Source organism: Canis aureus, chromosome 1 (assembly GCF_053574225.1).
Source record: "Canis aureus isolate CA01 chromosome 1, VMU_Caureus_v.1.0, whole genome shotgun sequence".
NCBI lineage: Eukaryota > Metazoa > Chordata > Mammalia > Carnivora > Canidae > Canis > Canis aureus.
Window position 1 is genome coordinate 79901902 of NC_135611.1, and position 25713 is coordinate 79927614.

General features: G+C 40.7%; 1 protein-coding gene across 14 annotated transcripts in view; it reads right to left on the bottom strand.

The window, feature by feature from the left end:
• LOC144318745 (transducin-like enhancer protein 4) overlaps positions 1 to 25713 on the bottom strand; it is a 142065-nt gene that overhangs the window by 98864 nt on the left and 17488 nt on the right. For 10 of the 14 annotated variants that reach the window (XM_077906085.1, XM_077906075.1, XM_077906045.1 and 7 more), the window contains exon 5: positions 7721 to 7783. The exons of the other annotated variants lie outside the window; for them this stretch is intronic. In XM_077906085.1, coding sequence (XP_077762211.1) covers positions 7721 to 7783 — 63 coding nt within the window. The remainder of the gene's footprint in view (positions 1 to 7720; positions 7784 to 25713) is intronic. 14 annotated transcript variants of the gene reach the window in all.

A 25713-nucleotide genomic window follows, 5' to 3' on the forward strand; every position in this document is an offset into this window, starting at 1 on the left:
AAATGTGGGGGCTGAGGGAACATTCCCTCTGGAAGCCGGCCCAATGGAGACATGAAGGATGTCCAAGAGTTCTGTGGATGAAGCAAGGAGAAAAGAATGCCAGGCAGAGAGAAAAGCTTGGGCAAGGTCCCTGGAGGAGAAAGGAGCTTGTCTGTCAAGGAAGAGAACAAACGTGTAGGGCTGCAGGAGAAGAATAGGGGAAGGGGAAAAGCTGTGAGAGATGGAACAAGGTTGGATTAAAAGCCTCCTTAGGCATGGCAAGACACACATGCAAAAACTTTAAAGGGGATGAAATATTCACAAAAAGGACAACATAGGCAAGTGCCTGAAGTCCTGTGGGTATAGCCAGGGCACACTCCATAGAAACATGTACTAGTGGAAGTGAAATCTGTAAGGCAGGAGGAGGCCAAATGCTGACAGGCTTTGCAAGACATGAAAACTTGGGACTTTATCCTGGTAAGACATTAAAAAAAAAAAAAAAGAAAAAAGAAAAAAATTTGATTGATTGAGAAAGAGGGGAAGAGGGGAGAGAAAGAAAGAGAGAGAGCACGCGCACATGAGCGGGAGGAGCAGAGGGAGAGGGACAATCTCAGGCAGACTCGTGCTTAGCGTGGAGTCTGATGAGGGACTTGATCTCACAACCCAAGCTGAAATCAAGAGTCAGATGCTAAACAGACTGCGCCACCCAGGTGCCCCTGGTAAGGCATTTTTTTTGTCAAAAATTTGAAAGCAGCCGAGTGCTATCAGTTCTGCATTTTAGTAAGATAAGACCTAGGGTGGTAAGAATACTAAAGAAGCTGGATGATAGGAAGGTGGACCAACAGGAGGAAGGACAGGTAGAAAGCTAATGCAATACTCTAGGGTGAAAGATAAACTTGAATTTGGACCAACTGCCCTTCCTGCTCACAGAACTCATTATCCACATGTACATAAAAAGCCACTCGCTCAGAACTGGTAAAGGCCTCTAGAAATCACGAGACCCCAATGGTAGTAGTGCCCAAGCACTGTAACAAACTGACCAACAAAAGACTCTCTACCTTTCCAAAAGCCTACTATAGATTTCTAAATGCTGCCCTGGCTGAGTGATTGGGATGGTAGTGTTGCAGTATCAACCACAGGCCAAAAGCCATTATTATATCCAGCAGATAAGTTTCCTCTGTCACACCCTACCCAAGTAGTCCGTAAGTCTCTGCTTGATCATATCTTCTGGAAGGGAACTCACTACCTCATAACAAACTTTTTCTATGTGGGGATAATGGCTCTAATACTAGTTAGAAATCTACCTCTCATAACTTCTTCCCACTAGACCCAGTCTTGCCTCTACGTTCTCCCCCACTGGCGCCCACTTCAATACATGAATATGGCATGTTTGTTTTTACTTTCTCAATTTCAGGTTAAACAATCCACAGGCCTCTGACTCTATGCCACTCATCCTCTGGCCACTCCTTGGTCATGCTCTAGGTGGCAAGACAGAATATTCTAGGGATGGCTAAGCAGGTCAAATCTGAGTGAAAGTGTCACTCCATGCCCAGTGAGTCAAGGTAAAATCCTACTGAGCCTTTTTTTAGCAATTCTACCAAGTGTACTGGTACAAATAAGCTTTAAATTCAAATCAGCCTTTCCTAACAGTATCCCAAGAAATGGTCAGTCCCACAAGAAATTAGGTATCACTTAAAACAAAACAAAACAAAACAAAAACCCCACTGGGCTTAATTTGGCTAACATCTGGTAAATGGCAGGTCTTCTCTGAGCTTCAAATCTCAGAGACTGAATATGTTTGCAGGGTTTTCCAAACAATTTTGGCTGTGGAACTTGGGATTAAAGCTTGGGAAGTGCTGCCTGAAGCTTTTTCCTACTGACCACTGAGCCTCACCTTCTTCTGTTTTCACCCACATGAGGACAGAGCATTCTTGCCTGATCTATCCAATATGCTCTCAAGTCCGTGCTTTCCAACAGAACTTTCTGCAGTGTTGGAAATGTTCTAAATCTTTGCTGACAATATGGCGGCCACTAGCCACATACAGGTGGGCACTGAGCACTTGAAATGGGGCTAATGTGTCACTGGGAAATTTAATTTGCAATTTTATTTGAGTCTGATTAATTTTAATTTAAATAGCCACAAATGGCTATGGCTACCATTTTAGATATCACAAGCTCTACTTCATCAAAGTATTTCAAAGCTTAGCTCCAGTAATAATACAGTCGCCACCTAACTGAAAGTCAAAGAAAAAATACGGTTTCTCAAATGCACTTTAATTTTTTGACACATAAGGGTTGGCACTGCTGCCTCTGAAAGCCTATACTGAAATCTGCAGAGACGTTCTCCCTCCTGTGAATCATCTACTTGCTGAGGGCAAGGAGGCCATAATGCCACCATAAGGATCTCACCAAATCTGCAACTGTCACCAAAATGCACATCACATGGATCAAGTCAATTGGCCAAACCATGAATGTGGGACAGAATTATGCTCCCTGGTGCCTCATTCAGTATTGCAAGAAAAAAAAACAGATTTTAAATGAAAGGTTGTCCAATGTGAGAATCAGAAAATGGACAAAATCCATTAAAGCCCCAAGGTAGGTGTATTAGTCATTCTAGGACATTCCTTATATATACAGCACTGTCATAACACATTACCAGCACTGACAAAATGGTCCTGACTGGAGTGCAGACGTGTCCTGTGAAGGCTGCTGGCATTTAATGAACAATCTCTGAAGATGGTCTTACGGGTGTCACTGCATCCTTATCAGGGGATCTCTGGTGATTTCAGCCAAGCTCACTTACATCAAACCATGTTATCACAAGCCATTGGTTCCTTACAAAGTTAACAAGCAATAAGACGAGTTAACCTGGTGCCATTATGAGGCGAGAACACTGCCACCAGTGCATGTAACCACTGTATTTTGTTCATTTCCTCCCTCAGGCACAATATGAAAGTGACTGATCACATTTTTCAACTTCCACTTTACAATTATTCTATACATGCGAAATGTGGTTCAGAGCAATTCAGTTCCATATTAACCCAGGTACCAAAAACACAGCATTTAAGATACAATCATATCACAGAAGGAGTTTGTCTTCCATCAAATTAAAAGGACCAAATTTATGGTATGTCCAGGTATCATAGCTACTCTTGGAATGGAAGTGGAATTTATAAATAAACACGCATTATCACCATTATCTACTTGTGTATTCTTCTCTACTATTTAAATACAATGGAGAACATCCAAATAAATCTACAAAATTCTAGAGAAAAACACTATTTGGTTCTACTCATTAGTTAGGTTAACAGGGTAACGAAAACCAAGTTTTGAGTTAAAATTAAATGTGCACCAGAAAATATTCAAGTTGGAATACTCTCTTTTCTCTATGTAAATACAAGAATAAAAATAAAAGGCTTAGAAATTTCACTCTTAATTTCCCTTTTACAACCTAAAATTTCGAATGACCAGAGAACTATTGTTAAATGCGGTCAAAAGAAGCATTTAAATTCTTTATTTCATTTACTAAATCAGTATTTTCACATGCAATGAAAGAACAGTTACTGACTGGTAAGCCCAGGCCCCAAAGCAGGGGGCTCCGCCATCACTTGCCTTGGTTGTGAGAGGACAAGTCTATAGGGCTCCTCCACCAACTGTAAAGCAGTTCTGCTTCCACTTAAATAACTCAAAAAAGAAGTTTGTTTTTCTAGATAGCTTCATGGGCAAAACAGAGACCACATCTAGAACTGCTGCTCCTTCAGAGGTGAGCTCTACAGGTTGAACACCTTGAAGTGCTGTCACCATTTGGAGATTTGCTTGTTGGTTGGGGAGAGACAGGTGTTTGCTAAACTGGAAAATTAATTTTTGGAGCTAGAAGAGAATCACCCTTGGGGCTACCTAATATGCCTCACTGAGATTTTTAGCTGATTCACAGCCCTGGCTTCAGTTTTAATTTACACTTTTTTCCTCTATAAGAAGGACATAAGAGAGGAAGATAACCAATTCATTCTTCCAAAGGCAATGACTAAAAAGGGCAGGGAGGACTGGTCTCAGGTCTTCTCAAAAAAGAAACTCAAGAGCGTTGTGGCTACTGCTGCAGCAACCACTACCCCTACCCAATATCAAGAGGAGCTTACTGTGTGCTACACTGCACGTGTATAATCCCAAGTGATCCTCAAAGTAACTGTATGCATCCCATGCTATAACTAATGTACAGATGAGGAAACTGAGGCTTACAGAGGCGAACCACTTGCTAAAATGTCACCCAGCTTTACTTGGCTGAAGTAAGCCATGTAATTTGTAGCAGGGAGGCCAGGGCTTGACCCAGATCCAACTGTCATTATTCTGGCATTTCTTACTTATGGAATTGCCAATGGGGAGTTGATTATTTATAGCTCCTCCCCTGCAAAGGAGACCCAAAGCAGGAGATTTGATTGATACATTAAGATTTGCCTTTTAAAGAGGAAATCTGAGGGCAACAAATATAGATCAGTTTTACCCATTCCTAAAAGCCAAAAGAAAGTGGGAGAAAAAAAGAGCTTAGACAGGTGAGGACTCACTCATGAGGTTTCTTTAAATTCTGGTATTAGGGATCCTATAAAAGTTTTAGAACTATATGTGAGGGATGCCTGGGTGGCTCAGTTGGTTAAGCGTCAGACTCATGATTTCAGGTCATGATCTCTCAGTCGTGAGATGGAGCCCTGCATCAGGCACCAGAGTGTGGAGCCTGCTTAAGATTCTCTCTCCCCCTCTCCTTCCGCCCCTCCCTCTTCTACTCGTGCCAATGTGGCAAGCTCGCATGCGCGCGCGCTCTCTCTCTCTCTAAACGAAACAAAACTATGTGATACTCACTTTAATGACAAAAGTTGGCAGTTATCTTTGTCTAATGCCTGGGACTTTGGAAGTTGTCATATATGAGTGCAACAAGCACATCATTAAAATATAAATTGGCTATAACTCTAAAAAATGTTTTTGTGAAATCTACCAAGAATATATTTTTTCCTATGATTGTTTCCGGCAATACATAGTCACACTTCAAATGCTTCTGAACTACAATTATACAACTTATTTCTTTAAAAAAAAACCCTGGCAGTTCAAAATAAATTTATTTAATAATTGTCACTCAGTATATTTTTAAATTTTAGAAAATGTGGTATACTAGCCCCAAGCAGCATTAAGCAGGTCATTAATAAGCACACGGGGACTAAATTAACAACGGACCTCTCAAAGCATGTGAATTCACCTCTCCTTATCAAACTCCCAAAAAAATCCCTCCCACCACTATCCTATACCTTATGTACCAGTCTTCAGGGAATGTTTTTCTTTTTTCTAAATACAATCATTTAATTTTTAAATAAAACATTTTAAAATAAATTCTAATGCCACAGCTGCCGTTTTGGCAGTGAGACTGTCACACAGAGAGCCGGTGTTAAAAGATCAGATTAAGAGCCTTCAGTCCTGGCACCGAGTGACGCTAGCAGCCATGCAAGAGTGATTTTCCATGCCTCTGAAGAGACAGGAAATAGAATTCATCTTCCTCTAATAACCTGCCTCCTCCCCTCCCTCCAGATTACGGTCCATCTGGCCTCAGGATAGAAGCGAAGAGTCTGATGCTCACAGAATGCCCAGGAGATGAAATGAGGTGGGCAATGCTCAGACACAAAACATCAGAGAGGCCTGGACTGGACAGGAAGAAACATGTCTATGGCCCACACATTAAAAGATAGACACACACACATTAAAAAATTGAAAAAAAGAAGAGCCAATTAGATCCAAAGTAAGCAGAAGAAAAGATATATACAGAATTAGCATTTAGAAAACCACGACACAGGTCAATCATTACACACAAATCAAGGATTTCAACTAAAATGCCAACAAATGTATTAGAGGAATAAACAGTAAGGGATGAGATCACAGGCTCTCTTCCTAGCCTCAGGCAGCGAAAAGAGCATTTCCCCGTGGCCTTACTGTGCGGGGTACAACTTCCTTAGCTAATTCATTCCAGTCCAGTCTTGTTCGGCACCACGACCATTACACATTCTCTTCCTACTGGGCTTGCTCATACAAACAATGTAACTCAGGTGGGAAAACAACCAATTTGTAAATCAGCTCTACCAACACCCCCAAGACCTCTTTCCACTTCTGCATATAACCCCACAGATCCTGCAAAAATGCCACGGGAGCTTTAAGCTACACCAGTGACTATAGACAGGGGTCTATGCCTGCAAATACCCGGTTATAGTTCAAATTCCTCCATCTACCTTGGGGTGTAACACCTCAGCATGGTTACAGCCCTGCGGGTTATGCGCACATTCTTCCCCAGCCTCTATCCCCATAAAGCAGAGCTGCTTCAACTAAGAAGAAACACACACTGGTCTGGATTGGCCATGCTTCCTAAAGAAATGCAAACAGGCCTTTCTACTCTCCCTCATCACTCTGCCCAATCTAGTCACAAGCAAATCCTGAGCAGAAATAGGCAAATAGAGATATAGCGAGTAGTGGTTTTGTGGTCATAGCTAAAGGGGGAGAAAGACAACTCATCTATTGTTATTTGTGGTCCAGAAGACCATTTGAATTCAGGATGTTAACTTAGGTCCATGGTTTGTGAATATGAGCACCTCAGTGGGATATGTATCTGACGAAAGGTACCCATGGTTACCGAGGTCTAACTCAGTTCAAACCAAATAAGAAGTCACATAGGAATCCACATTATCTACGAGGCACACCCCTGCTCAAATACTCGTTGCAGGCTAACATCATCAGCACATACCTAGGAAGGGCCAGGCAGATGGACAGCTCTCCTGGAGAGCAGTGCCATGGCACACCTAAAGAAGGGAAGGGGAGGAGGAAAGTAACTCAGTGCCTTCTAGCCTACGACACAATGCTCGATGGCTGAGACATGCAAATATTTCATTAGTTAGCTTCTTACCCTCTCACAGATGATCTTACCTAAGCAAGTGATGTATTCAGTAATTCAGAAGCAAAAATGATCTCTTTCTAGTGCTTTCACCTAAATTTTGTGACCGAAAGCAAGCAAGCAAACATAAGGGGAAAAAGCCATGAGGAAGCCACCACGCACTAGAAATGCACTTTCTCATTCCAACATGAGTGTGTCTGCGGACAGCACACGCTTCCACTGCTGCTGAGCAAGCAGCAGCAGGTGCACTACACAACAGGCCTCGGCAATGTGCGTGCAAAGTCAGTGGTACTCAGAGCCTGAGTCCAGAGTCCATACTGCATATCTTTTTCCAAGTGCAAGCACAATGGTAAGACTTCATCAGGTAGTAAGTAACTTTTTTAAAGCAGCTAGCCAAAAGTTACATTAGTTTGTAGTTAACTATGTAAAGCACTTTCTATGGAGGTGTCTTCTGCCAACTCTTAATGTCCAGGGACAAAAGTGTAGAGCGAACCCTTCTGGGCAGTATTTCAATCCACCCTATTAGATGCCATTGTGGAAAACAGTCATCATTCTGAGCAACACTACATTGTCCAAGGACAGCAAAATATTTAAACAATTGAATTTTGCTTCACACATTAGAAAATGTTCCGTTATATGAACACAATTAGATTCCACTGAATGTTAATAAGGTGTAGAAGTTGGAATGTGAACACTGTATCTTAGAAATGTGCCATACAAACACCAAGAGCCTGACAAGGCTAAAGAGTCAGTTCTATAATCCCTATTCTGCAAAACCACCAAAATGGCACCTTCTAGCCCAGCGCCTCAAACCAACTGCCTTACCTCTTGGGACAGGAAAGGAATGACTTGTGCACAGATAGCATTCAGCCTCTTGACAATCTCTGCCTGCATAAAAAAAAAAAAAAAAAAAAAGGAAAGGAAAGCAATAAAGAGAACAGTCAGCTGGTTACAAATTCCCGAAATATTAACAGGATGATATTAAAACACACTTTATATTCTGGCTGGCGTTATTTCCTAAGGAAGAGGAAAACTCTCATCAGCAAGCCCATTAAAAGGAGGCAGTGACAACAGTGCCACATTAATAGCACAATTTATTAACCAGCATTCATCTTAAAAAGTCAACCTGCAAGCACCAGGACAACATAAAAAGGAATTTAATTCTCATGACTGGAAATCAGTTTTCAAAAGCCTTCAACAGGACCCTTGTTCATTCTAATGTGGTTTTTCCTAAAACCTCAAGTTTTCAGGAGTTTTCATAGTAAAGATACGTTCTTCCCTCCATCTCAAATTCTTTCAGTTAGTAACTCATTGGAGTCTACATTTGTGGCCTTTGTTTCATAGGAATCCACATTATCTACAAGGCACACCCCTGCTCCCCCAATCTCCCAAAAGAATAGCACCCAACCAACCCCAAAAAAGTTGATTAACTCAGATCCTTAGTTCTACACTGTGGGGGAACAGAATATATTCTTCAATCATGAAAATTTCCAAATGTGTCCCACCATCATAAAATTTTCCTGTACTTAGCAGAAAGGGACCTGTATTTGCATGGAAACTAATCTTAGGAACATAACTTATTCTTGAACACCACACATGTGCAAAGCCCCAGCAACCAGATAAGAGATGGTTTATTCTCTAATATTTTTTTAAGTCTAGAAATTGCTTATCAATAGGATGCTATAATTAAGTTAAAAAAATTTTAAAAAGAAAGAAATGCTACCACACTAACTTTTCTCTGAAAATCTACCCAGAGCTTTGCTGATGTTCATCTTAATTTGTATTATCAGATGGCTCCTTATATCCTTCAGGGTGGGACATGTAAAATGCATGGTTTTTCTATACAAATACATGCAAAGTAGCTTAGGTTGTAAATGATAGGATGGGGTGAAGGACAGGCAAGAAGTGTTGAGAGGCAGAAAATGTAAAGCAATTACTATTCCTGAGACATTCTTAAAATAAATTCCATCCAGGGTCAGTTTCTCATTTTATAAGAGGACAAAAATGCTCTTTTTCTTGCTAAGTCATTACCAGAATGACAGCGACATTCTCCTTGTGCAATCTAGGTTTCCTTCTTTCATCAGCAACCCTTTTGACTTTGCGGCTATGCAATCTTTTAAATGCCAGCACCTTAAAAACTTTGCCAGCTAAGAGAAAACACAAATTCACCATAAAGGAAGTTTCAAACCTAAGCTTTCCCTCCTGGTCTGCATTCCTAACAGGAGGGACAAAAACGCAGCACCAATAACGCGGGAAATGAATAAGGCCCCAACTGTGCTGACCTGATTTAATTTACTGCACTGGCCCCATGGAGCATTTAGCCATCCTTTAAGAATGCTTAAACCACCATGAAAAGCTGCAATGGGAATCACCAAACCACTCTCCACCTGGACGGACATACCACAGTGGTTATGGGTGAAATTCCAGTGTGAGCTGAGAAAATAGAGTAGCAATCACCAGACCCAAAGCACTGCATCTCAAAGGCATTTGGTTGTTAAGCTTTTTGTAGGGAGAGGTGGAGGGGGAGAGAATAAAAGATAATGAGACACTTTGGGGCAGACCAAACTGATGATTCTAATGCTTAGAACCATCTGCCAAGCATATTTTCCTCATTATGTTGTTTACATAAATAAAATAGTCCCTTGCTAGGAGGGTTTAAAAATGTGTGGGCACATAAGAAAACTGAGTTCTTTAGTTTGCCTACATAATCTAGGCAATAAAAACTACTGTAAGGAAACTTACTCATCAGGCAAAATAAAGACCAAGAGGTATTTATTTGGCTACTTCAATTTTGGACCTAGGCTATTTTAAGTCTGAGCAACTATGGGGGGTGGGGAGGGGATCTGCATTTTCTTAAAAATAAATGTCGAAAAGTCAACAAGTCGATTTATTCATGTATATTAACACACAATAACAGAAAAAAGGGGAGCATCCTGCAAACTTTTTCTTTATAGATCTTCTTTTGTTTAAAAGACTTCTTAATTTCTTTAAGTTGTCATGCCAATGGATTTTTCATGGTCAGGCTAATTGGAGGCAGGGGGGTGGGATGTGTGTGTGATTTCATAAAATTAAGCAGGTCATTCCTCACTTTGAAAGCTAAAGTTGCCTCGGAAACACTGCTGCTTCCATGGTCAACTAATTTTGCCTCTTTTGTCCCACAGGACCCAGCTTTAGGGAGGCATCATTTATTTACAGGCCTTTCCACTGGGCTTCAGTGATCAGCCAATAATACTGTGGACACACACTTCTAATGGCCTATGTTTTGAAACTGAGTCTAATCTAATGGCGTGGGGCCCAAACTCCTTTTCCAGCACAGCCATTAAAGGATGTAGGTTATTGCTGTTGTCACCATTGATATTTGTCATTGTAATGTAATTAGGGCCCTAAAATGATGCATTACAGCCCTTGGCACAGCTTCTATTAAAATCTTTTCTTCTGCTCACTGAACTGCGACCTGCTTTCTGATGAATAACAGACAGACAGCTTTAGGGTAAGGAGCAGATTCATCAAAGAAGTATTTTTCAGCTTTGGGGAAAGAGACGGGGGTAAAAAAGGCAACCTAGGAGTAAAAGCACTAGGGGAGGAAAAGCCACAATACACATTTGAATTTCATCTGACCACTTGAAATTCTGATTGCATCTGATGAATCTTGCTTAGACAATATATTCCCAGTCTTTGAATCACATGGTTAATCAGGGCTCTAATCTGCTATCCATCAGCCTATGCCAATGCTGTAGCTTCCAATCAAATTTATAGGTGATGTGGCTCATGCATCCCTGAGCAAGTACATTCACAGATAGCCCATTTACACAGGCCAAGATTCTGAAATGCTGCTGGTAGGGCTGCTGGATGTTACCATGGGATTCCTAGGTTTTGCGGACACTGCTAGACTATTGTCTTCAGATGCCCATGATGTTCCAAAATAGCATTCACACCCCCAATAAAAGAACAACTGTTCATGCCAAAACATAACAAAATAATGTTTTTACAGCCACAGTTTGTCGAATCCATTAACAATTTTTGATACTTCTATTATGTCTTCCTTTATCCGTCAAGACAATCATTTAAAAGTTTCACACATATTTTCCTACCCTCAATTCATTACCACTCGATTTCCTCCTCCTGTAATTTCCCACCTTATGCCACTCTCCAATAAAAAGAACCAATAAATGACCATCCCTACACACACACACACACACAAACTGGGCAAATATTTTAGAAAAAGGCATTCTATGAAAACACGTTGGCTGTGCACTCAACACTTGGCATGTGAATGCTGACAGGCTAACTACCTCCAAAATGGAGATGGCCAGTGGCCTAGTGGCATGACCAGTTGGTAATGGAACAGAAAAAAAACAGAAGGAAGCAGCTTTCATCCCTTTTTTTCTTCATACTCCAACTCAAGAACTGGTGGAAAATGTATTAACTACCTTGCATCACGGGAAAGCAACATCATGCATTGAAAAGAATACCACAATTCAATCATTAGATTAAAAAAGTAACAAATAATGAAGAACACAATATCAAATACATATTTTCTTTATCACTTATAACAAATTACATTAGTCATTTAAGACAAAAAAACTAGTTAAGCCTACACTTGAATTAAATTACATCCTCTCAAATAGTTGTAATATAACAAAAATCTAATTTTTATTTAGATTACTTCCGCCTATGATTTCCTTAAAAAATTAAACAAATTTTATTTTTATGACATAATAAACTTGAGAGAAATTACAGATAACTTTATTTTAGTAATCAAAGAGATGTATCAAAAGCAATTATTGGTTTAAAAAACATTTCTTGGGAGTTTTAGTCTCTCATGAAAATAGGAGCAACACTACTATACAGTATGGTTGAAATAAAACAGAATAACAAAACATTATTAGGAAACCATTTTAGCAGCCAACCAGAAAACAACAACAAAACACAAACAATTAGTTTCAGAAAAACATTCTTGAAGAATAACATTTCACAATTAATTTGCTTTCTACAGCAGTTTCTTTGCCAAAAATGTTTTTAAGAGACTATCTTATTAAGTGTTTACCAAGAACATACACTCACCAATTATATAAAACACTTTTAAAAAGTGAAGAGAAATTTCTTCTTATGCTATCTGAAATCTTTTTTTGAAGTACAAATAAATCCTGCAACCCTCTCCTTCACCCTTCTTTTACTTCTAGGCCATCAAAGATTGTAATTTTTTATTTCAAACAGAAAATAAATTCTCTTCATTTGTTCATTGATCTGTTCCAAATTTTCTAAGAAATGACCTAAATTAAATTCTGGAACCGATCTTGCTTGTCCCTAGATTAAAAACTCAGAGGACTAATGAGAAATTCTTTCCGATTTACTAAAAATCCAGGCTAAACCGAAGGAAAAAAGTAGTATTATTTCTCTGAAAACTCAGTTTTTATCCTGTCATCAAAATTCAACTTTACAAAAGAGATAAGAATATGTAAAACTAATTATAATGGAAAAACTAATTTTTCTATTAAAAAAAGCAAAATTGGAATAAGGCATACAGATTTAGATCAGAGGTACTGTCAGCACTGCTGACAAGCTGGTAAACCAGAGGCCTACGTTTTATTTTAGTTCAGGTACTGATTTTGCACAAAATATTTTATATTGCTTAATAAAGCAATAAATGAAGCGATAACATTGTGAGAATCAATTTAATAAAACATCTATCAGTTTCCGTAAGGGACTGATACAAACTAATAAGACTTTTTTTTTTTTTTACAAGTATTAAGACTTTTAAAAGCTCTCATCGGGCAGCCTGGGGGGCTCAGCGGTTTAGCGCCCCCTTCAGTCCAGGGCGTGATCCTGGAGATAGGGATCGAGTCCCATGTCGGGCTCCCTGCATGGAGCCTGCTCCCCCCCACTCCGCCTGTGTCTCCGCCTCTATCTCTCTCCCTCTCTCTGTCTCTTACGAATAAATAAAATCTTTAAAAAAAAATTTTTTTTAAATAAAAGCTCTCATCATCCCACTTCCTCTAACAACAGGTACTATCTAGTACTCAATTAGTCTTGAATGATATGAAAGTGCCAATATTCTACCAATTTTTAGTCCCCAAACAAACCCTGCCTCCCCTAGGGAGTTGAACTAAAGCAATGATTCTACAGGCAGTAATACCTCAAGGCAATGTCAATCTGCTTTGTGTTCTGAACTCATATCTACACTAATTTACTGAGTGCAAAGTATGCTATAAAGTACCTAGTATGCAATTCAGTTTATTGCATATACTAAAGTACACCATTTGTTTGTTCTAATGAGATATACAGGTGCTAGTGCAAGAATACACAGGGCAATGCCTTTCCTGAAGAGTATCATGGTTCCTACATTTCATGAAACTATTCCAATCTGTCACCAAAGTAAAGCTGTGTTTTACTGAAGCATTTTTGCCATGATTAGAAAAAAGTGCCTTTTCTTCTCATCTCTTGAGCTTTCTAAGATCTTTAAGGGAAATCCCATATAGTTGCCTATTATCCTTACTACACCTTCTGGGCTCCGGTTAGTGTTTAAATACTGCTCCAAATGTTGAGAGTGATATATTATCAAGGTTAAGAATGACGATCATTGTGCCAGACATCCAATTATTCCTACAAGGTCAAATCATTTCAGTTCTCAAGTCTGAAAAACACTGTAACCAATGTTATCATGATTATATTCAGCTCTACCAGGAGAGGGACAGGGAAAATGGGGAAAAAAGATGAGAGGGAAAAGTGGGATGTTAGAAGTAGGGAAAGAAAATGATTTTCTCTGGTGAGCTTAACTTCAGCTTTCATGGAACAAAGTGGAGCTGGTCAGAGAACCTGATTACTCTGAGTCCTAATACACCTAGGCAAATGCTCATTGCTTCAGGGCCAGTGTGTCACAGCAAGGCCTGCTAACTACTCTCTGGGCTCTGGTTATTGTGTTTAAATACTGCTCCAAATATGTGTTTAAATACTCTCTTTTCTCTCTCCTCTGGTCTCTGAATCAATCAATCAATCAATCAATCTCTCAAGCTGTTTTCACCTTACTCTTTCCTACTGACATAAAGTGTACTGGTGCCTTGGGATGCTGATTTACAATTAAGCATTTCCATACTTCGCAAAAGCAGAGGGGGCAAATATTCCTTATAACCACAGAAGGTGAAGATCATCTACCTTAATTTTTCCCAACATGATCTATGTGATTAAATTTTATGTGAGAAATACCGAAAGACAGGAACTTTGGATACTAGAATAAAACCAGTAAGACAAATCAAAACACTAATGGTCCTTACACTCTCATCAAGGATACATAACTCTAAGAAAAGTAATAAACTGCCCTTTTATAAACTAAGAGCTATGCTCTGTTTCTCAGTCTACCCTCTTACATTAGGCTACAGACTACTTTGTCTGTTTTCTTCTCTCCGTTTTCCAGAAAATCTACCTCTACATCCACATTCCTCAGCATTTCCTTTTCTCTCATCTTTTCAATTCTAGTACAGGCCTCTACTGGTTTCCCCTTCCTCCCTCTCAATCACATAAAATTTCAAGTCTTCGAAGTCATCACTGTCAAGATACCCTTCCATCCCCACAGACTGTTTTCTCACTCTGAAAAATAGCCAGTTCCTATCAAAACCAAAGTTGTGTTCCTCTGCTGCTTGAACTCATACTGCTCTGGCAAACACTGCCACTACCAATCAGGTCCAGGGAGAGCAGCCAAGTGAGTTTGTGATCCCCACCTGGCCGAGAGCAGAAAAGTGGAAAAGCATCCAAAATTGGGGGGAAATAAAGCATGCAAGGTTGAGGGAGAGCTCCTGTGCCTAATCTTCCCGGGTCTCGCTGCCTTATTCATCTCTTTGGTTTCAGCCCATGGACATCTCAGACATCTTCACACCCCATCCTCTGACTCCTCCCAGTCATTCTCTAGCCTGTTAGTTCTTTCTCCAAAATCATCTCACATGTTTTTGTTTACACGGATTAGAGTAGTGCTTCTCAAACTTCAATGTGCATACTGATCACCCAGGAGTCTTCTTAAAAATCTCAGCCTGGAGTGGGGCCTGACAATTTACACATCTACAAAACCCAGAGTGACAGAGGCACGATGGGTCTACAGATAGCACCCTAAATAGCATGGTTCTACAGAACGCAGGCTCAGGGAAGGCGGAGATCTGTCTACAGCCCCCCAGTATGGTTAAGAAGACACTCAGAAATATCTGCTGAATGAACAGAAGCAACCACAGTTCAGTTAGGTGGATGGAATCTTCTAAAATCTTTTGTAAGCACACTAAAATTGTTTGGGAATAGAGCACTTCAACCTGAAAGAAATATCCATCTGGAAGACCTACTTGTACTCTGATTTGGTTTACCTTCCCAAGGTACACCTTTTCTGGCATTTAGGAAGCCATGCTGCTCAAAAAGAATAAGAAACCACAGTGGGCAAAAAAAGGAAATGCAAATTCACTCTGGACAATTCCTGACTGCTAAGTAAATGACTAAAACTTCTATTCTGAAACCTTGGCAGAAAATGTGTTTTAAAAGGTATTTTAGAAATAAATAAATAAATAAATAAATAGTATTTTAGAATCATGATAAGGACGGTATCATTCAACCTCCTTCCTGAGATTACTCACGCCAGACTGCTGACCAGGAACTCACCAGGTCAAATTGGGGGATCTGTTAGAGACACAACGAGGGAGTACCTCATATGCTGAATCAAGGTAAATCTCCACAATAATTTCTCTGGAGTAAACCAGTGTGATAACTAACAGCCCAAGGAAGGGCCTTGCCAGAGCCATGCACTACCATCCATGTTCTCACAGGAATTAAAAAGAGCAGTTCCTTGTAATTTTGAAGTACAGCAGGTCACACACAAACTACCACACATGCAGGGCAGTTGACCCATGCCAACCGCACTGAGAACTTGGGACAGTCAGAGCCAGACTTCGGGAGCCACAGACGCAGCTGCAGCATGAAGACTCCTACAAAGAACACGCCATTCCCTTCTAAACAAAGTCCAGAATTGCTGGGATCCATGTGTAGATTCAAATATGCAAATCCCCTTCCCATCTTCCCTGCCAAATCTGTTGGAATACTCTCTGTCAGGGAGGTTTTTCTATAGCCTATACTAATTCCCAAGGGGTTTTGTTTTTGTCCTTGGTGCAGTGTATCCCACACAAGAGTCCAACCATCACTCAATGATTCCTCACCCAAACGCTCTTATTGACTCACACAGGCCAGGCCGGGAGAAGCCACCTGTGAGGCACTGGTTAAAAAATTAAAAAAGAAAAAAGAAGTCCCACAGTCCCACACCACAGACTGAGGCCTCTCTATCAGAAAAATTGCATGATCTCTACAGTTTGGCTCAGATCTACTTTTTGTTTTTTCTTTTTAATACTTTACTAGATAGGTTGAGAAACTTACAAGAGTAAGAGACTACCACCATCCCCTTTTGTTCCTGTATTTCTAGTTACTGTTTAAATGTATTTCAAGCTGCTTTTAATTAAATTGTACAGGCAGTTTAAATATTTAAACATGTACCTCAGAAACAGCCAAAACCACAAATGTATGGCTGCCTTTCTGTCCATTCAACAAATATTTATGAAGCACGTACTATTTGTCAGGCTTACTTTAGGTGCTGATAGAGACACAGGGGTGAACAAGACAAAGGAGTCCCCGCTTTCACAGAGTTCACACTGCAGGGGAGGGAGACAGAGATGAGCACATAAGTACAAGCAGAGGAATTTCATGAAGTGCCAAAGAAGGTAAAATGGTGGTTGAGAGAAGCCTGAGGCAGGGTGTGGGTCTGATGTGGATTAGATGATTAAAGCAAGGAAATAAAGAACGGACTTAAAAGCTGAGATATGGCTGGAAGCAGCATTGCCCAAAGCAGCTTCTACAGGCCCTCTGCAGATGTCATTAACAGGTATTACACACGGAAAGAGCTCCCTGACCAGATGGCCTCACCGAGCTTAAACAGAGTTAAACAGGTTCCTCTGGTGTTGGACACCTCAGACCTTTCATGGAATAGCCTCAGTTACAAGTATTTAGAAAGGAGTGCAGAGAGTGCAGAAAATGCGGTACCAATCACCCTTGCATGCAGAACTCTTTCTTCTCCAAGCCCTTAGAGCAGATCACACTTTGAGGGCAATGCTGAGCTGGTCAATGGTTTCCAGGCCTGGCTTTACACCGGTATCACCCGTGGATCTTTCGCAAACACCAACGCCCAGGCCTCACCCCAGACCAAAGAACTCCCGCTCTTGGAGGGCAGAACCCAGGCTTCAGTATATTATTTTAAAGATCCCCAGATGATTCTAATGGTAGATTTGAAAACCATTAAAGCTAGAGCAGGACGTGTGCAATAAAAAAGGAGTGGAAAGTAAGGACAGAGAGGGCTCATGGGGTCAGCCTGTGAAAGGTCCTGAATGCTGCACAAAAGAGCTTGAACTGTATTTGCAAGGCAGCGAGGACCTATCAGGGACAATTCCTAGGAAAGCTATGATAAATCCCAGACAGGAGGTCAAGACATTCCAGTACATTTTGGCCCTCCACCCCGGCTTCTTGTCACTGAGTATATCTGAATGGCAGTGGGAGAGATTTATAACCACAAAACATACCACAAAAGGAAAGAATGGAGGATGAAAGATAACTTCAGAATAGGAACAATATGAAATCCCAGAGCACCACAAACTTAGGAAATTCAACAAGATGTTTTCAGATACCAGCTCATTCAGTCACTCCTACTCTAAGCTAGCAGCTATGGTGGGAACAGCAGTGAAGGCGGAACTGATCTGGACTCTCAAGTGTTTATAATCTAGCACAGGCAAAGACCAAATGGAAATGGAAATAAATACAGTAATCCATGTGGTGCCTAGGTGGTAGACGAAGAGCCCTAGAAATGAGGCTGAGGGTGGATGAAACCCCTTCTGGCTGAAGCCTTCACAGAGGTTTTGGGGAGAGAGCTACATGTGAGCCATATTAATTCCTCAGTTTTCAATAATGAGCTGTTATCGTGCCAGGCACTGTGTCATAGTCTGAGGAAAAGAGTAACGAAAAAGACAGGATTTATAGAGCCCTTAATCTAGCAAATGAAACAGACACTGAAAAAATACAAAATGCATGGTATTTGAAAACACTTAACAGAGGACTCTGTTTCCCTGAGTAACTGAGGGGGAAGTGAGCCTTAGAGACAACAGAGATAGGGCAAGGAAAAGAGCAAGAAGATTCCAAAAAGGATCAGCCTGCGGCACCCCCATGGGGCATTCATATCTAACCAAATAGGACAAATGAAAGACGGCAACAGCAGGCCAAGATGAGGCTGGAGAGGCAGACCCACAACAGCCCAGAGTACTGGGATTACCTCCACCCAAGTTAGACCATGGTGAAAGTTATCTCAAAAATAGGAGACAGCTAAATGTGCCAATCATGATCATCATCATTGTCCTAACACATGTCGAGTTTCCCTGCACCAGATATTTCACTGAAGTGAAGAATGGTTCTAGGAGAATTACTCTGTCCTCATTTTACAGACAAAGCCAAAGAAGAAACCACCTGGGTAAGTAATCCACCATGCTCAGATAGCTGGAGAGAAGTAAACAGATGCAAGAGTAACCAGGAGTAGATTCCAAAAGACCAGATGACTGACTGGGTGTGACTAATGAACAAGAAGGAAAGGCAATCATCACCTGCCTCCAGGTTTCTGGCTTTGGAAACCGGGTGGATGATTCTGGCATTTCCTGAGATAGAGATCACTGGACCATAAGCAGACTTATGGGGGATGATGTCATCTGGGGACACTAAAAGTTTAAGTACTTTTAAGACACTGATGGAAATGAAGACTCAGTTCCATACAACAATCTCAGAAGAGAGATCCAGGCTGTAGAAAAAAAACTGGGTATCTGTCTACTAAGCAGAGTAGACAAGGTCACCAAGGTAAAGGGTAAAATGAGCAGAGAAGGGGAAAGAGCCATGATGGGAATACTGGCTGGATTTCTCAGAGCAGCGGAGGGCACCTAAAGAATGAGCCAACACAGAGACAGAAGTGTTCCCTGAACTCCACCCAAGCCCACATAAGGCTTGGTGACAGTGACAGTGAGGATAAGCAAAGGGGACACACTGCACAGGCAAAACCAGTAGCATGCTGTGACATCCTCAGATCTGGAAAATGAGAAGTCAGGGATCCATGATCCCAAAAGGTAAAGCCTGGGTATGGTGCTACCAATCATCAGGACAGAGAAGTCACAAGGTCAGTTTCAAGGTATGCTGTGGGAAACAAACATATAAGGCAAAGGGAAAAGGCTGAACTCAGATGTCAAAACATTCCAGAAAGCATACCAGATACTGTGTGCTTGACACAACCGTGCAGTGCCAAATCCCACAATGACTCTAATTATTAGTCCAGCTGAACCATGACTTTAAGCAAACCCCTAAGTGATCTGGGACTCCATTTCTACACCCACGAAATGGGAAGAATACTAGCTGACCCCTATCTGCTTGGCAGAAATATTTATGAGGATACATTTATGAATAAAATCCCTTAGGACTGTAGTTCTGAAAAAAAAAAAAAAAGAATGTAGTTCTGTTCTAAGACAGAACTGAGATTAGATAGTGCTACAAATTGAGTAGCTGTATTGTTAGGTATCGATTCAAGCTTAGGCTCTTCCTGTCTCTCAATTAAGAAGGCAGCCCTCACTAATTTATACTACACCAGGGAAGGGCTGCAGATTTACAGGGGAGGGGAGGGCAGACTCATTGGCACAGTGATCACAGAGGACACTGCCTGCGAACTGATTGGGAAGAGGAGTGAGGTCACAAGCCCAGCCCCAGAAAATGTGCTGTCTCTCCACTTTCTTGCACTATGACCCAGAAAAGACATTCTAGTATTTATGTTTTGCTACTGGCAAAGGATCCCTCTTCCTCTTTTCTTGGTAAACAGATACTTGCCCTGGATGCAGTAAATTTTATATATAGTAGTAAAGAGTAAAGAAGAGCAGGCTGAGGGCAGAGGAGGAGAGGTGGAGGAGAAGTCAGGCTTAATTTCAAAGCTTCTTGTAATTTAAGACTACAGAAAACAGTTATGTGAGATTTATAGAAATGTGTTCTTTCCATCAGAGGTAGATGATGTAAAGGAAAAACAAAACTTCTAAGACAAGTTATTAAGAATTCAGAAGTACTCCAAAGAATTTAAACGAGTTTTGCGTTAACCAAAGTACAAACTGAAGTGACTCCGAACAGCTTCCCACTTGTGAATCGGTTGTCAACTACCTTGACTTAACTAATTTACACAGGTACCTACCACCTTGAACTTGATTTTACCTAGTTAGGTTAACTAACCTGCCTCTAAATTTACTTTCTTTTTACCTTTTTCTTTCAGGTTATACCTTCATTTTATGAACTTCTTTTTGTCTATTCTAATAAAACCATCCTGATAAACCCTCTGATTACATATTCTAAAGCAGTGCTACTGAAAAGAAGTCAATCCCCAAACTGTTACCCATAGACAAGAAGATAACCGTCTTGGGCCAGGATTTTTTTAAAGCTCTTATTTATTTATTCATGAGAGATACAGAGAGAGGCAGAGACCTAGGCAGAGGGAGAAGCAGGCTCCCTGGGGGAGCCCGATGTGGGATTTGACCCCAGGACCTGGATCACGCCCTGAGCCAAAGGCAGATGCTCAACCGCTAAGCCATCCAGGCACCCCTCGGGCCAGAATTAAATCAACTACTGTTCAGTTTGGCAAAGTGGGGTTTTTTTGTTCTTCAGTTTTGGGTTTTAACAATGAAGACACTGCAGTGAGGAAAGCAGTGTGTTGATATGCAGTCTGGTAGAAGCTCCTAGTTGTTAACGCACGCCCACCTATGGAGAACTGTTCACAGACCTGCGCCCATCCACATACCACACCGAGTACCGCTACTGTACAGCAACACTCCCACACAGCACACTGTTAATTTCTTATTGCCTGGGACTTTAGAAAAGGTGCTAAGTATATTCCTTCAAGGCAACAAAATTCTCCAACACAGCCCAATAAGTAGGGCATTCTCTGATCCCTGCCTGGTTTACATGGAGGGGCTAAGTGGCCACAGTCATACTTAACTGCTTAAGGGCAGGTGATGGCCTGAAAATCAGTTCTGCAAACATGCCAGACCTCAGTGGGGCCTTCCCACTGGATCCCGCTGCCTGCCCATCTAATGCCATGCTACAACAAACTAAAATAAAGCACTACAATTATGAACAGTACTTTTTTATTTCCAAATGATAGGGCTAAAGAAGAGCCTGGCAAATGTTACTGCTCCAGGATGTTGGTGTTTCTTCCACAACCAAATACGCCTCAAAATTGGAGTTCTGCTTGCTTAAACTTATGTTCAGTAATTTTTTTGCAGAGAATGTGTTCACATGAGAAGTGAAGTGAAAATAAAATGTACTACTTAGTGATTTCTTTTGCTCATTTACCTAAAATACTGCTCAGGAATTAAGAGGTCAATATGGGTAGGGTAGCCAGTAGAGGATAAGAAAGGAGATGGAAGTATAAGCACCTGTTCCAGTGGGCTCTCAGTGAGAAGAAGTGGAAAGTGCCCCCTTTCCTGTAACAGTGCACCCACCCCACCAGCCATCAGTTGGCCTCCAGCCAGGCTATCTGAAACAAGGTGCTATTAAAACTACTTCACTTTGCTGAACTGTTCCAGAGATTCATGTCTGGAATCTTAAGCAAAGGCAGGCTGTGGAGATACCTCACTACCTATCAATCTTAACATCCTACATCAGGGGTGTCATTCCAGCAGCACATGGACTCTCTCATATACTTTATAAACTACATCATAGAAATAAGTAATAACAAAGGAACACAAGAAATTTTCAAGATTCTTTGGTTCCTTGCTACTCAACAAATGGCGAGCAGTCCAGTAGCATCGGGCATTATGTTGCAGGCACCACTCGAACCCTGATGAAACGGAATGTGATTTTAACATGATCCCCAGTGATTTGTATCTACACTGCAGTTTGAGAAGCATTGCTTTAGTTCATGGGTTCTACACCCCGCTGCACTTCTGAATCACCCTGGAGCATTTAGGAAAATGCTGATGCCCAAGTCCCCAGATTCTAGAGCCTGGGAACTAGTAATTTATAAAACATATTGATCCAGACCTATCCCCTCATTTTCTAGATATGCATCAGAACTGAGACTCAGGAAAGGAATAATTTGCCAAGATCACAGGGAGTTATTGGCTATATTAAGAGCAGATCCTAAAAAAATATGTAGGATTGTCTTGCCCACCTGAGTATGTTTTTACATAAAGAAACCTAGAGTTACCAAGAAATCAAAATTAATTTTAGATATCTAAGGTTTCACTTTACTATATATATATACTCTTTTATGCTTTAAAAAGAAAGAAAACATACACATGTCTATTTTACATATTAACCTTTGAACCCTGACCAGTACTTTCGATGAAGGGTTAGGTAGACCTAATTTTCCATCAGCCACAGCACAACTGATGCAGACAGGGAGGCTTCAGCATTGGGCCTCTGCCTAGGTCAGCAGCCAGCTCAGAGTGACAGGACCATAGGTGATTCTTTTTCTTATTTTTAGAAAAAAAAAAAAAAACACAAAGCACTTCATTTTTTTAAAAGATTTGATTTTATTCATAAGACACAGAGAGAGAGAGAGAGAGGCAGAAACACACAGGCAGAGGGAGAAGCAGGCTCCATGCAGGGAGCCGATGTGGGACTCGATCCCAGGACCTCAGGATCACACCCTGGGCCGAAGGCAGGTGCTAAACCACTAAGCCACCCAGGGAGCCCCCACAAAGCACTTCAAATCCAATTTAACTTAAATTGAGAAGTCCAAAGACAAGGACAATCACTGTGCTCTGATCATAAAGGTTTCCAAAAGCAGAGAACCGGTACTGAGCACATCTGAGACAAAAAACTTCTGCCACAACTGCTGATCTTTCTGCTGGTGAATGATTATGTCATTACATTTAAATCACCCATAAATTAGCACTAGATACGTGGAGGTGTGGTGCGAGGTGTGGGTGGAGTGAAGGAAATTAAAAGCTGTGGTCAGACTTGAGAAGAAAAAAAAAAAAAACAAAAAAAAAACAAACCCAGAAAGCAACGTATGTTTCTGACAGTTGAAAACAGACTGCATGACAGACAGCAAAACCACATTTCCGCATTTTTTTTTTTTTTTTTGGAATGGATCTGTGGTTTTATGCCACCGAGCAATATTTTGGTTTACCAAAATGTACTCTATGGCCTTTTTAATTTCATGTTTACTTAACTTTCCTTACTATCATTGCTGTTCTCACTCCACTACAGCTGTTTAAGACAAGTGTCTAAAAGAAGGGTAAGATTAAAATATAAAATAGGTCACATTAGGAAAAAAAAAAATTAACCACATATATAATTTGCACTGACTAAAGCATCCACTGTAATTTCAGTATTTAGCTCATCCATTATGAACAATGTGGATAATTATTTCTCTTGAAATATAGTAGTTTCTTAAGACAATTACAGACACAGACTCATGTTCACACAGAATTTCTCAACACAAAAACGATATGGAATCATGACCTATCCACAGCTGTTGGCCAAATGATATAAAAATTAAAAAGAAACGGGAAAAAAAAGAATGACTCGAACAAAGTTTCCATAGTTGATGAATAATTGAGAAGATTCTGCACCTATTTTTAATGTTAAAAAAAACCTTAAGAAGGAAAAAGTCAAAAATCAGATAATTTGCAAACTCCCACTATTGTATCTATATAAAGGTAATGGCAGTAATCAAGCAAAAAACGATGAAAAGAAACACTCTCTCCCATACACTAACACAAAGGTCAAACACCTTCTTTAAAATGGTAAGTTCCTAAATCCACTGTCTGCTAAGAGCTGCCTGGCAAAGTCCATTGTGGCCTGGATAAAGAATAAAGACACAAATACAGGTCTTATGAAAAAGAATCCTTGAGGTTCTTGGCAGAAGTATAGATTTGGCAGGAGATGAAGGGAAGATAGGGCAATGAAGGAATGAAGGCAAGAGAAGCAACAAACTCACTTTTCTTTCCTCCTCTTCCTTTTACCACTTAGTCCTCCCTATGTGTCTCAGGCCCAGCATCATCAAGAGAAAGGTCCCCCTTCCGAGGTTTCCTTTTCTATCAGGTTTCCTTTTCTATCAGTGGTACCATAGTTCTGGCAGACTGCAGGGGTCAATGTCTTAGGAATTCTCTCCTATGCATTTACACACCCCTCATCCAATTGACTGCTAGGTCACTTGGGTTCCTCCTTTCAAGTCCCACATCCCTCCTCAATCCTGTCCCTCTCCAGCCCTTCCCTCTCCACTCAAGCGATTTCAGCCAACATTCACTGAACAGCTTCTATCAGGGCCCATGCTAGGTGCTGAGAATAAGGCAATTAGCAAAACAGACATGTCCTTACCCTGCCGTCTTCTTGCTCTCCTTCAATAGCCCACATTCTGTACTAGCATTCAAGGCCTTCTATAAATGATCCCAAACCTGCATTCTCCACCATGCTTTCCCCTATCCCAACCAAGCTGGGAATGCTAACCAGACCTGAATACTCACAGCCCTTTCCCATCTGTATGGCTTCCACTTGGAACCCAGTCCTTACTTCCTAAGTGACCCTCTCCTCTGGGGTCCTACTAACAGGTCTCCGCATCTATCTCAGGAATAGTATCCTCCAGCACTGACCCCCTCCCACCCCCCGTTCTTCTATGTCACAGTGTCATCCACACACAATGCCTTGTTTTGTTCATATTGCTCCAAAGGCCATAAAAAGACTAGAATCTCCACAGAGGCAAGCCTATTGCCTCTTCTAACTCCCTAGACCTCAAAGTGTGCCCTACACAGAGTGAGAGATCAATCAGCATTTGCCTTCCATCTAAGGTCTCCAGCACTACCTTCTCTTAACCAAGTAACTCTCAATGTAAGAAAAATAAAACCACCTCAGGAGGATTAAGCTCCTGTTCGAGTTTAAGTCTTCAGGTTATAATCTTCTTAACCTTTGCAGGTCCAGTTCTAGATATTTCGATTAGAGAAGCTAAATATTTCCATTTTAGATAATTTTGGGGGTGAGCCTCAAACAAATATGGCAAAAGCATGCCCCCAAACTGGAAAATCAAATACAGGCCTACCTTGTTTTACTGCACTTCACTTTATTGTGTTTTGCAGCTCCTGCATTTTTTTACAAGTTGAAAGTTGTGGCAATTCAACATCAAGAAAATTTGCCCCATTTTCCAACAGCATTTGATCCTTTACCTCTCTATGTCACATTCTGGGCATTCTCCTAATATCTAAAACTTTTTCATTATTATTTTATTTCTTACGGTGATCTATGATCAGTGATTATGACACGCTGAAAGCTTAGATGATGGCCAGCATTTCTTAGCAAGAGTGTTTTTCAATGTACGTGCATTGTTTTTCTTAGAATGCTACTATACACACTTAACAGACTTTAGTGTAAACATAATTTTTATATGCACTGGGAAACCAAAAAAATTCATCATCTGACTTGGCTTATTTCAGTATTTGCTTTATTGTGGTCTGGGACTGAACCCACCAATACCTCCCATGATATTCCTGAATCAAGGGAAAATATGGGATGCATAAATCTAAGCTGGGAAACTTGAATGAACACTATCTCACAACCCAAATGCAACAAATATCTTAACAGAATTTTTTCTGTATGCATCCAAAATTGATCCAAAATATCCTGAAATCTTGCTTAGCTTATAACAAAATCCTATCAGTTCTGCTTAGATCTGGTTAAAATAGTTCCAAACTATAAGCCATCTTCCTCGGCCAACCATATCAAACATTTGGAAACAAGCAGCCATT